This window comes from Astatotilapia calliptera, chromosome 15 (assembly GCF_964374335.1).
Source record: "Astatotilapia calliptera chromosome 15, fAstCal68.1, whole genome shotgun sequence".
Classification (NCBI taxonomy): Eukaryota; Metazoa; Chordata; class Actinopteri; order Cichliformes; family Cichlidae; genus Astatotilapia; species Astatotilapia calliptera.
Window position 1 is genome coordinate 31,904,417 of NC_137436.1, and position 14,962 is coordinate 31,919,378.

At 41.3% G+C, this 14,962-nt stretch overlaps 1 protein-coding gene across 2 annotated transcripts in view; it reads left to right on the top strand.

Moving 5' to 3' along the window:
* Positions 1–1,747: 1,747 nt before the first annotated feature.
* The window catches only part of epha7 (eph receptor A7), an 86,236-nt gene continuing 73,021 nt past the window's right edge, over positions 1,748–14,962 (top strand). The window contains exons 1-3 of one of the 2 annotated variants that reach the window (XM_026143112.2): positions 1,748–2,166; positions 3,636–3,700; positions 4,261–4,930. In XM_026143112.2, coding sequence (XP_025998897.2) covers positions 2,073–2,166; positions 3,636–3,700; positions 4,261–4,930 — 829 coding nt within the window. In that variant the 5' untranslated portion in view covers positions 1,748–2,072. The remainder of the gene's footprint in view (positions 2,167–3,635; positions 3,701–4,260; positions 4,931–14,962) is intronic. The other variant, XM_026143114.2, reaches the window with a different exon arrangement.

The window sequence follows — 14,962 nt, forward strand, 5'->3', positions numbered from 1 at the left end:
TATACTTTGATTTTCTTTTAATCTAGTCATTCTGTTTTCCTTCTCCACATCTGTACATAGCACATTTATCAAAGCCTGGAAAAGCCACCCTCCCTCTGTTCTTTTATTTATATTACAATTGTGGATGTTCTCAGTAATCTTATCCAATGTTTAAAATAATGGGGTCAAAGCATGAACAAGGAAACACATGAACTAAAAGTTCAGAAATGCTCAGACAGCGTTTTTCTACTTTTGGCTGTGTATGATGTCACAGAGAAAAGATATGGAAAAGATATATATAAATCTTATAAAGTTTGTATCTGTCTTGTGTGAAACTTGTATGAAAAGCATACAAGAGTGAAAACGGATATAAGATCCCTTGAAGAATCATATAAATGAAACTTGTATGTTTTGGATACTTACTAAAACAATATATGAAAGTAATGAGAAAGTGGCCACTTTCATGAGTAAATCATGTAAGCCTTATATGATTCACTATATGAAGCAAATCTGATGCAAGTCTTTTATAAGTTTTTTCTATTTCTTTTCCATATGGGTGGTCATCTTAGTCACACGTGGAAGATGGAATTAAAACTAAATGTTTGGGGCAGAGGGTTAACTGATGGAGCTGTGCCCAGACCTACTATAAGACAGTCATAGAGGGTCTATTTTGAACTGTGGATCATGCAAAGCTTGTCTGGATAAGTCCAATAATGAGAAATCTGGAGTTAAGAAGCAGACGTCCTCTTTGAGTTTAGCAGTACGAAACAGTAAATGGCCAAAAAATAAAATAGTGATTCAGCCAGAGGTGCATTTAACAAAACACAGTAATATACAACAGACACTATATACAGTGCTGTTGGTTTAACATGTAAATTTGGCCAAATCACACACACACAATGCTGAAGCCTTTTTGTGTTGCTTGTGATACATCCAGCATCCACATAGCCAGACAAAATCTTGTTTGAACACAAATGTGGTGCTTTTAGACTCTAATAAAATTCTAACTGAATGAAGCTGAGCTGAAACAAAACATTGCAATCACATATAAGTCACACACTAGGAAAAACCAGGAAAACCAACTTTAAAGAGACACACACTCTAACTGCATTATCTCATGGAAAAGGCATACAGTCATGCACTCGGATATATGGGCTAATCAATATACACAGCTGGAAATGAAAGCACACTGGGAAAGGCAATCTGTTGAAAATCAGTAACATAACAATTAAACTACATTATAAATACTCTTGACTTCGCCCACTTATCTTTTCTTCACTTGAATAACATCATGATGAAGGATTACTAGTACTTTAACACATTATGTGTCAGCACTTGTTCAGAGGCTGTGGTTGCTTCAGATATTTCTTTGTGGTGAGGTTGCTTCAGACCCAGGGGAAGCGATGAAATTCATTTTTAAGCATATTATTGTTTATAATTGAAATAAAGTAAGTAAGTAAATTTTGTTTTTATAGCACCGTTCCAGATAAAAATGACAAGTGCTTCACAGAAGCTAAAAAAAACAACAACACAAAATAACAGTTTTTAACTGAAGGTGAAGATTTATTACGAGTTTACAGATTAGATGTTTGACTGTCTCCTCTCCACAGTGTCTGAACTGATTTCCAGAGGAAAACAAAATCAACCGTGACATCACCCGAAAAATTAATAAAAGTTTAAATCACCAAACGCCGCGGAAGTCTGTGTTTTTCACTAGAGCTGTATTGTGTGAGTGCGTGTAGAGTTCAGCTGAGACATCCACTATACTAAAAAATCCCTTGCCCTTTTCCTGACAACATTTCCACAGCCGTGGACCTCCAGTTTGCTCATCCCCCTTAAACTCCACCTCCATCTTCGTATTGGCTCTCCATGTCTGTTGCGTTCCCTTCTTCGCGCTGCTGTTGGATAATGCCTCTGTCCGTCCGTCTAACTGACACGAGTGGAGCTTTAGTCTCCTCCCAGCGGCAGCAGACGATATTTGAGTGGAGACCAGTGGATTGTTGTACATAGAGCAGATTCAGTGTCGTCAATGGGAAGCACGCGAGACGGTGGCAAAGCTAGTTACGGTCTAGATTGAAATCCACAGCTGCACCATGCTCTCCAGGTCTCTCCCGTGTCTGTGGATTACGTTTTGCCTTCATTTATGCTTTTATGTAGACAGAGGTGAAGCACAGAATGCGAAGGAAGGTAAGTTCCTAAAGTTTTCCTCTCTTCCACCCCACTGCAGTTGGAGACGACATTAACATAAATATGTCAAAAATCAGCACATCGCGTCCTGACATTGAAAGAAAAATATCTCTTTTTGCTTTTAGTTACTCGGAATTTTAATGTCAGGTGATAACTGAGCAGGCATAACAGAATTGTCTGCTACCAGGCTTTGGTGTAAGCGGTCTCTTGGTGTTTTTACGCACGGCAACTAAACGCTGTAGAATAGGCGCAGAGGCTCTAGTTTTTTTTTTTTGTTTTTTTTTTGTTCCAGCATCAGTGGGTAATCGGTACAAATAACCTGCTTGTTATAGATTAACGGTCTGTCAGGCGTAAGTGGGTTTATATCTCAGCAGCAGTCTCGCCTCGCTGGAAGTGAGTAAGCCTTCTATCAGGACGCAGTTTCGGAGCGTTATTTCCTCCAAAGTGTCCTCGGCTTTTGACAGTCGTGTCTGTTCTTGTTTCCTGGAAGGAAAATCCAGTGGAACGATGCGGAGACATGATCTGCCTTAGACTTTCAAGTCGTCTAGAGTCAAGGCAATCGAAGACTAAAATGGAAGGGAATTCAGATACACGATAACAGCTAATAATTGGCGCCTTCATTTAGCCAGAATTGAGTTAAATGACATTTTACGATCGTGTTAGTAAAAGCATAAAGTCAGCCGCAGGAACTGGTGTTCATAGCGGAAAGTACAGTGTAATAACCGTAGATGCTGGAATGGTGTGAGGAATTGTAAATCACAGGTGAATGCGGGATTTCGTAGACCTCCATCAGACGTGATTTATTTTTTTAAATATGCAAAAAATAAACAAATAAGTAAATATTAATTTTATTGATTGACTTTTCCCCCGGCGGTGCACCGTGGCCGCTTCCCTTCCCCGTCGTGATGTAAATGTCTGCTAATATTAAATACAATTGAAACAACTTCCTCCATTTTTCGGGAAGCCGCCGCGGTGCCGCTCTGCGCTCTCGCACGCGTCCCCACTGCCCTCTTCGTCGCCGCCGTCCTTTAAAATTGCGGAGACGCCGCATGTCACACATTGTTTCGCTGTAGTTTTGTGGCCGTCTGGAGCTCAAAATAGCCTTCATCTTTTTGCACTTGTAAGTCCAGGGTAATAAGAGCTACTTTCTTCGTAAGGCAACAACTTTCATGCTAAAATTACTTTTAATTTTAAAAAGGAAAATATATAAATTAGATACAAATGCTTATTTTTTTTGTAGTGATTCCTATTACATATGTTTCGTTAGTGTTTTTCGTAGTGAGCTAGAAAGTTCCAAGCATGAGGACCTGTCTGCTGCAGTGTATACCTTCCTTTCTGCGTTTCTATTTTTCTGCTGGCAGAAATTAGGTCGCGGGTTTGTGCTGTATAGACGTGTGGCCTATCAGTAATTCCAAGGCCCGATGCCCTGGTGAGATTTAACCACCTGCTTCTTGGTTTCCTGTCACTAGTGATTCTACTGGACTCCAAGGCACAGCAGACAGAACTGGAGTGGATCTCCTATCCTCCCAGTGGGGTAAGTCTGCAGAACCGCATCGAGTGCATGCGGATGTGCTCCATATATCTGGATTTTTTCCCCTGCTATCTGTGATGTCTCACATATGTGATAGGAATAATAATATGTATGTGCTATAGTCCTCTGCTCAAGAGAGGTCTGTCCTGAGGAAAGATGGAGCATGCAAGAGGCTGTTTTCTGCAGCTAAACTCTGCCGGCTTTTGGCATTCAGAGCACAAAGGCCTCAAGCAAACCACTTCTAACTTGCTGATTAAAGTGTGTGTGTGGGGGGGGGGAGACTTTTTAAATAAATAATGTGAGCACCAGCAGATAAACTGAGCACCATCATTCTTTAAAGATGTGCTTGTGCGATAAACGGATAATCTACCTTCTCTGCAGTTTTTTGTATATAAAGCTGTCTGAAATGACTATATTTCATAAACCTTTGTCGTATTCGTTACAGTGTAATCACCTGCAGTTTAAGTTTCTTCATTAGACACCTATCTCTGTTATTGCTTTCACATTCAAGTTTGTTTCTGTGTGGATGCATTCATGTACAAATCTGTGTTGTGTTCTTTCAGTGGGAAGAGATAAGCGGCTTGGATGAGAACTATACACCCATCCGAACATACCAGGTTTGCCAAGTCATGGAACCCAATCAGAATAACTGGCTTCGGACTAACTGGATAGAGAAGGGCGATGCCCAGAGAATTTTTGTGGAGCTGAAATTCACCTTGAGGGATTGTAACAGCCTACCTGGTGTGGTGGGCACTTGCAAGGAGACATTCAACTTGTATTACCAGGAAACAGATTCAGAGGTAGGACGAAGCTTACGGGAGAACCAGTACGTGAAAATAGACACAATTGCAGCAGATGAAAGCTTCACTCAGGGTGACCTAGGCGAGAGGAAGATGAAGCTGAACACCGAAGTGCGCATAATTGGCCCCCTGTCCAGGCGGGGCTTCTACCTGGCCTTCCAGGATGTAGGAGCGTGCATCGCCCTGGTCTCTGTAAAAGTTTATTACAAGAAGTGTTGGTCTATCATCGAGAACCTGGCCACGTTCCCAGACACCGTGACGGGATCAGAGTTCTCCTCACTGGTGGAGGTCGAGGGTATGTGCGTGAGCGATGCCGAGGAGGAAGCCGATAACTCTCCTAAAATGCACTGCAGTGCTGAGGGGGAATGGCTAGTGCCCATTGGGAAATGTATATGCAAAGCTGGATTTCATCAGAAGGGAGACGCATGTGAACGTGAGTCACTTTCACTCATTTATTGATTTATTTTTTATGTAATTTTTGGGAGAAATTCTCAGACTTTTTTTTATTTAACAACATTTTATAAATAATTCAGTTCATTTTATAAATGAAAAAAATAAGGAAAAAAGTAATGAACTTAATAGTATTTGTGATTAGATTATGCAAAACAGGTGAATGACAATTTAGGCACCAGTGGACGTATAGTTGTGTGTGATAGTAGGATTACATGAGCTGGTTTGACAGGAATAAACTTGCATAAAGTCTAATAATTTGATTTTGTATTAAGCGATTATGAGGGTTTTAATTTATTGACATGACTCTGTTGACACTGGGATTAAATAATATCTTGAGTTTAGCTCCGCAGTTCCCAACACTTCCCTCTGTGTTACTGGCTGGAAGCCAAGACAATCACTAGCAGAATATACAGGTCTAGAGGAAGTCCATCCAGTCACTCAGTATTCTCTGTGACCCGGCCAAATGACCCAGACAGAGTGGGAAAACAAATTGCCGCTGTCCTGTGGCATTTCGGCCTCGGGATATTTATGAAGGGAGGCTGGTTTTTGGATTGTTGTGGTGCCGAGTGTTCCACTACAATTACCGATAATGTGCTTTCTGTCACTCTGAACTCCCAGAGGATTACTTCCAGTAGACACCTGACTTGAGCGATAGAAATCACTGCAGATTAAAAGAAGGGCGACTTAGGTACTTGGGTCACGGAACCTAAGCAGCGCCCCTTATTAGCCAAACTTTTTCTTTTTTGCAAAGCGAGCAACCTCAATCTAAGCAGCTTATAAGGAGCAGCAGCCAGTAATAATTGAACGGAATGCGTCTAAGAACAAATTAGTGTCCCTGGCAGACAAGCTTTTATGCCATGCTGTCATCCATTAGGGACCCCTCTGAGGGAGGTGTGCTAATGAAATATATTAGACCATGTAATTTAGAGCAACACAGCCTGCCTCAAGTTGTGCTAATGTTAGGAGGCTATCGCTTATCCGACCCCACAAAACCCCTTCTTATTGTTCTTTTGTTCTTATACGCACACATAAGATCCGATTGTGCACTCAGGTTGAAAGAAAGCACACAATTTATTTCCATGGGGAGTGTGGTGCAGCAGAACAACCAACTGCTCTGGGTTGTCAGAGTCATTTTAACTACCTTTTATTACATCTTGGTACAGAGTCCTCACAACAAAAGATGGTTGCATGTCTCTGTTAATTAATCTGTTAAAGTGTCAACTACAACAAATAACCTGCAGATGTGGGCAACAGCACAATGAGTCTATCCTTTAGTCGTTAAAAACCCGAGGGATGGAGGCACCTTAATGCGTGTGCCGATCAAGATTCCAGTCTTGACACTGCACCTTTATGAGCTTTATCTCTACTGAGGCATGAGATGCTTTTGTATTAAGGGGTAGTTAATCTAAATAAAATGAGAATCACAGTGCACCATCAGCACTTCTTCCAGTTGCTCCACTGACATCAAATTGTCCATTCAGTAGTTTCCACATAGAACAATCTAAAAGCTATTCAAAGTATTTCTGTCAGCTGAACAGCAGAGCAATAAGTCCAAGTATCTGTGACCGTAGGAAGAATAAGTGAGATCCTTGAACCAGTTTGTCTTAGTGCCGTAAAAGTAGCCTACTTTATCTTGTGACTTTATCTTTTTCTGTTGATATGTTAACTCCTGGGCTTTTAATGTGAAGAGTTAAAATGAAGCATTGCCAACATATGTCTGTTTATACATTTGGTACATTGGAAAAATTTATTATACAGAGGGGCAAAGCACAGGGAAGTTTAGTATTTTCTGTGTTGTACTACTAATAGGTTCAGTTTTTGCTTTCCCAACTCCTGACAGAGCAAACATCTGAGTGCTCGTTCATTTTAGTGGTTTGGAAAGTTTTAATGATTTTTGCAAATCTAAATGATTCTGCTGTTTAGTGAAATACACTTTGCCTGTCAAGGTCAACCAGTCCTAATCCCGAACCCTGTGATCTCTGAAGATCTTTCTAGTTATTGTTTTTGGCTGAGATAAAGCCCTATTTGTGAAAAGGATACATGTTTGAAATAATGTTATCCTTCAATTAAAGTCTCATACATGTATTTTGGCTTTCCTTTTATTCTGCTATAATCTTTTCATTTGGGTATGTTAGATAGGGACAGATTGCATAAAAAGTGACTGACACTACACCTAACCGTTAATGGGTTGTTGACATTCTAGTTGTTCCTAACAGGTTAAAGCCACTTAAGGATCTAGCCAGGATTACAGTGGTCTTGTAAACACGTGAAAATAATTTCCATTACATTCAATCTTTGCTGAGCATGTGTTGCCTTGAATAATGACAACCAAAAGGTGACTTTGGTTTGTAGTTATCTGACAAGCACTTATTGTAAAGAAAACTGACTCCTTAACACACTTCTTAACTGGCCTGTTTTAGAATGAGCAACTGTGCTATGATTATAAAGCGGGCACTGGGAGGGTGGGGGTGGGGTAAGCGAGCTGAGCTGTCACTCATGTAATTTGAGGAGCCTCTGTGTGGATGCAAAGGCCTTCTCCAAAAGTTGTTGTGATCCACTCATTCATCATCTCTGCCCCCACCCCCATCCCACCCCACCCTCACCCACACACATACACACACAAAATCCCCCCCCCTCGGTCCGTTGTTAACTCTTTTGTGGCAATCTGCGCCGTGTTCGTTCAGTGATCTCAGCGTAATGGCTGTTGAAAAAGGCCAGTTGAAGTGTCCCCGCAGCCTGCGAAGGCTTCATTTTGCAAAGAAGTGCGTGTTGGGAAAAAAGCGCCCATTCATCTGCTGGTTCTGTTTAGCGCTGGCCACTGGTGGCAATGGAGCCACTGAGTCGTTTAAACAGAAAGAGGGCTCTTGTGGGAAGACACTGGTGTCTTTGTTTCACTCAATCCCGGGAATGTATGTTGTCCAATTTTGACACATCGCATCATTGTGGTACTAAGTAACCAGTGCCTGAGAAATGATTAACTGTTGACCCTGTCCCAGAAAAGGGAGAGACTGCTGTCTGGTGGAAAACAGATAAAACGGGCCATATCTCACTGCTATCGGTGCATGCTAACTAGAGAACTAATGAGAGGATACAGCATCCTGTAAATGCTGGCACCATCCATCTTGACTGTCAGGGAGTTAGACAGAAGTTAGTAGGAGACTGATTGATGATTAAACCCCCTGAGGGAAAGGGCTGGGATCTGACCGCGACAGCTTACGTGTATGGAAGCCACCAGGCAGCCAGGTCTAGCTCCAGGCTTGAAGAAAAGGCTGTATTTAGCATTTCAAATGAGGCCAAGAAGTCAGGAGGTCCTCATACATCTTGATGCTCCCTTGATTAATAAGGTGTGAATTTAATACACCAAATGGCTGTCTTTTGCCACTGCTCTGGAGCTTAATTATGCAAATGATAGGTATGTGTCGAATATCACAAGAGACCCAAATGGACCCAAATCACTCAAGATTGAAATAAATTGGTGATGGATGGGATTGCATGCTGTCACTGCCAGTGCCTGTTTCCTGTGAATAGTAGCATTCTTTCTCAGCCTCGGGCTTTTTCCTACTTGTTGTTTTGGCCTGGCAGGTAGCAGTCTGAGATAAGATGTATTATTTTCTGCTCACAATGTTTCCACCAATCCTGTTGGCACTACCTTAAAAGTGATCACTTAGGGAAGGACCCCGAGACAAAAACAAAAGCATTCAGCGCTGTGCCCAATAATAACGTAATAATTAAAGTCATTTATCAAGTAAAAAGCTAGACATCGATAGAATAGCTGATTTCATACAATCGCAGATGGAGCCATTTCTGAACTTTTGATTGAAAAAGAAAATATTTTTTTTTAATGCAAGGTAATTTTGAAAAATGATCTAATAATTAAATTAGACCATGTCTGGAGGTGTTGTGCTTCTTACTTTAACCAAATTTTTTTTTTTTTTTTTTTTTGCATGAACACTCTACTCCTCATTTCTATTTTCTAGCATTTTGAGGCTCTTCAGTATTACCTCCAAACTCTGCTTCTCTGTGCTTTATATAGGTGGAGAAAATTATACAAATAGGAATTGCAGGTTCCGTAGAAAAGAAAACAGTGCTTTAGGTCAATAAAAAGGGCAATATTGTGCTACATTTCAGCTAAAGTTACACTGCTGAAAACAGATGTAGAATTTACTTCCTGACAATTCCTATCCAGATGTTCTGCTTTAATTCCTGCTCATTAGTAGAGACTAAACCACAGTTAAGGCATGAGTAAGGAAACTATGTTTGAAAATCGTGATTTGCCAAGCTGGAATAAATGGTACTTGTATAACGTTCATATCCAGAGCCTCATTTTTAAATATCCACTACAGCATGAGAAGTGAGAGCCTGGGTTAGTAAATATTAGTTTGAACATTAATATTCCGATTACTTAACTTATTCACACATCCTGAAAACTGAGTGCATGCATTAGACTCTTTGAGCAGCATTAAAAACAAGTTTCATGAAGATATTTAAGCTTTATACAGGGAGTACAGAATTATTAGGCAAGTTGTATTTTTGAGGAATAATTTTATTATTGAACAACAACCATGTTCTCAATGAACCCAAAAAACTCATTAATATCAAAGCTGAATGTTTTTGGAAGTAGTTTTTAGTTTGTTTTTAGTTTTAGCTATTTTAGGGGGATATCTGTGTGTGCAGGTGACTATTACTGTGCATAATTATTAGGCAACTTAACAAAAAACAAATATATACCCATTTCAATTATTTATTTTTACCAGTGAAACCAATATAACATCTCCACATTCACAAATATACATTTCTGACATTCAAAAACAAAACAAAAACAAATCAGCGACCAATATAGCCACCTTTCTTTGCAAGGACACTCAAAAGCCTGCCATCCATGGATTCTGTCAGTGTTTTGATCTGTTCACCATCAACATTGCGTGCAGCAGCAACCACAGCCTCCCAGACACTGTTCAGAGAGGTGTACTGTTTTCCCTCCTTGTAAATCTCACATTTGATGATGGACCACAGGTTCTCAATGGGGTTCAGATCAGGTGAACAAGGTGGCCATGTCATTAGTTTTTCTTCTTTTATACCCTTTCTTGCCAGCCACGCTGTGGAGTACTTGGACGCGTGTGATGGAGCATTGTCCTGCATGAAAATCATGTTTTTCTTGAAGGATGCAGACTTCTTCCTGTACCACTGCTTGAAGAAGGTGTCTTCCAGAAACTGGCAGTAGGACTGGGAGTTGAGCTTGACTCCATCCTCAACCCGAAAAGGCCCCACAAGCTCATCTTTGATGATACCAGCCCAAACCAGTACTCCACCTCCACCTTGCTGGCGTCTGAGTCGGACTGGAGCTCTCTGCCCTTTACCAATCCAGCCACGGGCCCATCCATCTGGCCCATCAAGACTCACTCTCATTTCATCAGTCCATAAAACCTTAGAAAAACCAGTCTTGAGATATTTCTTGGCCCAGTCTTGACGTTTCAGCTTGTGTGTCTTGTTCAGTGGTGGTCGTCTTTCAGCCTTTCTTACCTTGGCCATGTCTCTGAGTATTGCACACCTTGTGCTTTTGGGCACTCCAGTGATGTTGCAGCTCTGAAATATGGCCAAACTGGTGGCAAGTGGCATCTTGGCAGCTGCACGCTTGACTTTTCTCAGTTCATGGGCAGTTATTTTGCGCCTTGGTTTTTCCACACGCTTCTTGCGACCCTGTTGACTATTTTGAATGAAACGCTTGATTGTTCGATGATCACGCTTCAGAAGCTTTGCAATTTTGAGACTGCTGCATCCCTCTGCAAGATATCTCACTATTTTTGACTTTTCTGGGCCTATCAAGTCCTTCTTTTGACCCATTTTGCCAAAGGAAAGGACGTTGCCTAATAATTATGCACACCTGATATAGGGTGTTGATGTCATTAGACCACACCCCTTTTCATTACAGAGATGCACATCACCTAATATGCTTAATTGGTAGTAGGCTTTGGAGCCTATACAGCTTGGAGTAAGACAACATGCATGAAGAGGATGATGTGGACAAAATACTCATTTGCCTAATAATTCTGCACTCCCTGTAGATGCCCTGGGCAGTTTTTGTTTCGTTTCCATTATTCTCAGCTCAGGTTCATGCCATTTTCACGGCTTGTCTTAGCTAGACATGCCATACATTTTTAGCCTAATTTAGTCTCTGTAGACACAGGACCAGATGGAATGCCAGTTGTACTCTACCACAGAAATTCAGACATTTTTCATGAACTGCTCATCCTAGAACATGTAAAGGTTATCAACACTTGGCAGGCAAACAACTGTGGGAAAGTGATAGATTGACACAAGAACAAGGAATTAATTAATTAATTAATTAGATCACATTGTTTCATTTAAAATGGATGCAGCTGGATCCCTTTTGATACTTCTTTTTTGTATTTACCTCTAACTTTGATGCAAACAAGATGGATTTCTAGTTTTACTGGCTCACCATTCTGAATGGAAGACATGTGTGATTATAAGTGCAAATTGGACCAACCGGCTATTTCATGTCAGCATGGGAAAAAAAAAATCTGACCTGCCAGTTCAAATTTGAGACCCTGCGTTGCACTGCATGAATAGAATCCGAGTAAACATTCCTCATTCTCACACAAACAAAAGCATATGGTCAGTTAAAGACTTTGTAACCACCAGAAAGGGAATGCTTTGTGATTTTGCGACAGATAGCGTTATTTCCAAGGTGACACTGGGGTCCACATTTGGCCATGCGTGAGGTCAGGGAATATTAACTTCATTTACACATGGCTGCAGACCAGCACAGCACCACAATGGAGGCCTGCCTGTTGTGTTTAGTAACGTGAGCACCCAGGCTGACAGGATCCTGTCAAGAAGAAGATGGATGTTTGCACAGTTGACCTCTGCTCACCAGCAGAGTCACCTCTCTGGCTTCCCTCCCCCCTGCATGGCAAAAGAGCCCCCCTCGCAGTGCAGCGGCCTTCATCTTTTCTTGCTCTTCCATGCTGTTGTCCTGCTTATCTACCCAAACTGTGGCACAGATGTCTTTTTTTTTGTAATTGCTTGGTGCTGACTGCTAGAGAGGGATGTGGTCAGACAGGAGAAGTCCATGTCAGAAGACATTGTCTTTGTTGTTCTCTGTTGTGTCCCCGTGGCATGAGGGTGAAAGTGATATGTGACGAGGCCTGGGGTCTTGCCATCTTAAGAGGCAGCAGGGAGGGTAGTGTTATCAGTGGGGCTGCTCCTCTGGGAGGCTTCAGACCACTGGCTCTTTGGTTCAGTCTCCCTTTAAGAGGAAAATCAATAACTTATTACATAACTTCTCACTTTTTCCCCCACTTACACCCAGAGGAAGAAGAACTTAAGATGTGCTGAGGATGGCTCTGTTTCAGGAAATTCAGCTGTTTCTTTTGGATCGTTGTCTGAAAATAAACCATTCTCTGTGAAACAGGAGTTGACATGTTTAGGAATGCAACTGCTAATTATGTTCATTATTAAATTATCTGATAATTACTCAGATTACCTGATTAATTGTGCGGTTTACAAAAAGAGTCAGAAAATAGTCGTGATTCATTTTCCAACTGTTGATACAAAAGTGAACCAGCCCTGTAGGAGCAGATCTGTACAAGCACTCATCTGAGGCCAAGCTACTCCCTTTGTTTCAAGGGAACGCTTTGGCCACAGACTAGTGTTTCATTCCTTTCTGTCATAGCTCTGGAATTGGAGAGGGGTGGGTGGGGGCAGGTTAGAACGGTAGATAATGCTCAGTTGCTGACTGGGGACATTTTCAGGGCTGATTTCGCTTGGGCTCCTGGGGGGCTTTCGATCGGTCAGACCTCTGGACCCCATGTATTCATCCTGAGAATGCAAAGTCTTGGTCTCATCTGCAGTGTCTTTTAGCAAGGCTCCTTTTTAGAGGTGGCCGCCTCCTTCGTAAAGGTAGCCTGCACGGCTGGGCTTAAGGACCCACTCTCTTGTTTCCATGTGAGTTAAATGAACTAAACAAAAGACGATTAGGCAGGGACATTTTCCATGTCACTGAGAATCCATTTCAAAAGCTCACTCCGCATGATAACTTAAAGAAGCAGAGGCCTCTTAGGAGGTCTGTGTGCAGACTCACGATGCAGGCCAGGCAGTTTGAGAGACCATTCACTGATGTAATGCGTTTAATCTTCAAATACTTTTTTTTCTACCAAGACCACGAAATAAATTAGCAGTTGCAATGAAGGAGAAAACAGGTGATTGAGTTTGTTGTTTGCCATTTGTATAGCTGTCGGTGAGGGCTCTGATGAAGTCAATTCCTCTGTGAGGTTCAGCTTAGAGTTAATCTGAAAATGTAATTCTATGTTTCCTTTTCAGCAAGACAAAACCAACTACATGCTTTCTATTTTGGGGATAAAAAATAGACGTGCCCTGTCCTATAATATGACAACAAATGAATGTTATTTCTCGTGCTCAGCTGCTCAAAGGGGGAATTTTACTGAGAGTGATCTAAAACAAATATTAATGAGTTTAAACTTTGTAAAAGCATTCCTTTAATTGCCACTGTAGGAGAATTGGCTTAGATGTCTCCTGCACTTTTTAACTTTGATTTTTGTGACTTAATCAGCATCTGGCTTTGATCTTTGATGTGAACAACCAAAGCAGGCACTTTCTTCAGGTTTTCTCTGCTTTTGGAGGGCAAAGCTGCATGCCCTCCAACACAGCGTACGGCAGAGCTAATCTTCTTTTTGTTTCTCGTGGAAAGCTACTTATCTCCCACTAAGCACAGGTACCTCCGATGAATGGGCTGGTTGTGCAGATGTGTTGAGAGCAGCAGCAGCCAGACATAATCATTCCAAGTATGTTGGGGTGGGAAGGGTTGGTGGGGGAGAACCATCATAACATGACATCATATTCTTTAACCATTTTGTATGTGTTTTTATGTGGCTCCTATTCATTCTTTTTTGGCTCCGATTGTTGAATGCCCTTGCTTCCCTGCTTCTTCCAAAGCCTTTGGGAGGTGTCACTGTTCAAAATGAGCTTGTTTGAAAAGGGTTTGACATTGAAACTCTATCTCTGCCCCATGAAGAGATTTTTTTTTTTTTTTTACAAAAGACTTTGTTCTCATCCTTTTCTGTGTATTTCTGCCACTGTTTCCCCAGGCTGGGCAACTGCCTTGCCTCTCATAGGTGTGAGATTAACATGTCTGTGGGCAAAACCCAGCTGCTGAGCGTCTCTTTTTAACTTATAAATCACTGAGGTGTAGAGTGGTGCACTGGACTCAGAGGAAAGAAGAAAAAATTCAAGAAATGCTTGCTGCTCTGCTTGTTATTCCTGTGATCACACTCAAAACCAAAATCATGTTTGAACTGGGAAAAATACAATAAAATTACAGACCAAAAAAAATTGACAGTGTTTTATTAGAGGACTTTGGATACCTCATACCTAATAAATAACGTATGTCATCCTTGAAGGTGCACTCGATTTTTCCAAAATCTTTGCAGCTAAAAAAATCCACACATCACCTCTGCAATGAGATCAATTGAACTGTCCTTTAGCTTTTAAAGTAGACGAAATATACTTGGCTTGGATTTTTCCAGGTCTGCATGTCTGCGTAGCTTTCAGATTACTCTAAAGATATACTGCCTCTTACATTGCGGCGGAAAACACCACAGGCTTTAGTCCATAAAAGAGATGCAGCCATAGTTCAGCATGCATAAAGCGCCTGATGAAAAACAGAGCCTGATGAATTCCACGTCGAGGCCTACTATTTATTGAGGCAAGGAACATAAGTCACATCTAATCACAACAATGCACGTAGACCCTGAGCTATATCAATGCATAAGAAATAAGCTCAGAGAAGGACGTCATCGGCCCGCTCGGTTTTCCGAACATGTCATCATCCTAATTGCATGCCTTGAAAGTAAAACTTAAAAACGTGTAGTTGGATTTGGGTTTTTAAATAGCATTTTATGGTTCCCTGAATATGCAGCTGAAATAGCTGACAGACCATGTTTCTGACAGTATTAATGTTAGCAACAGTAGT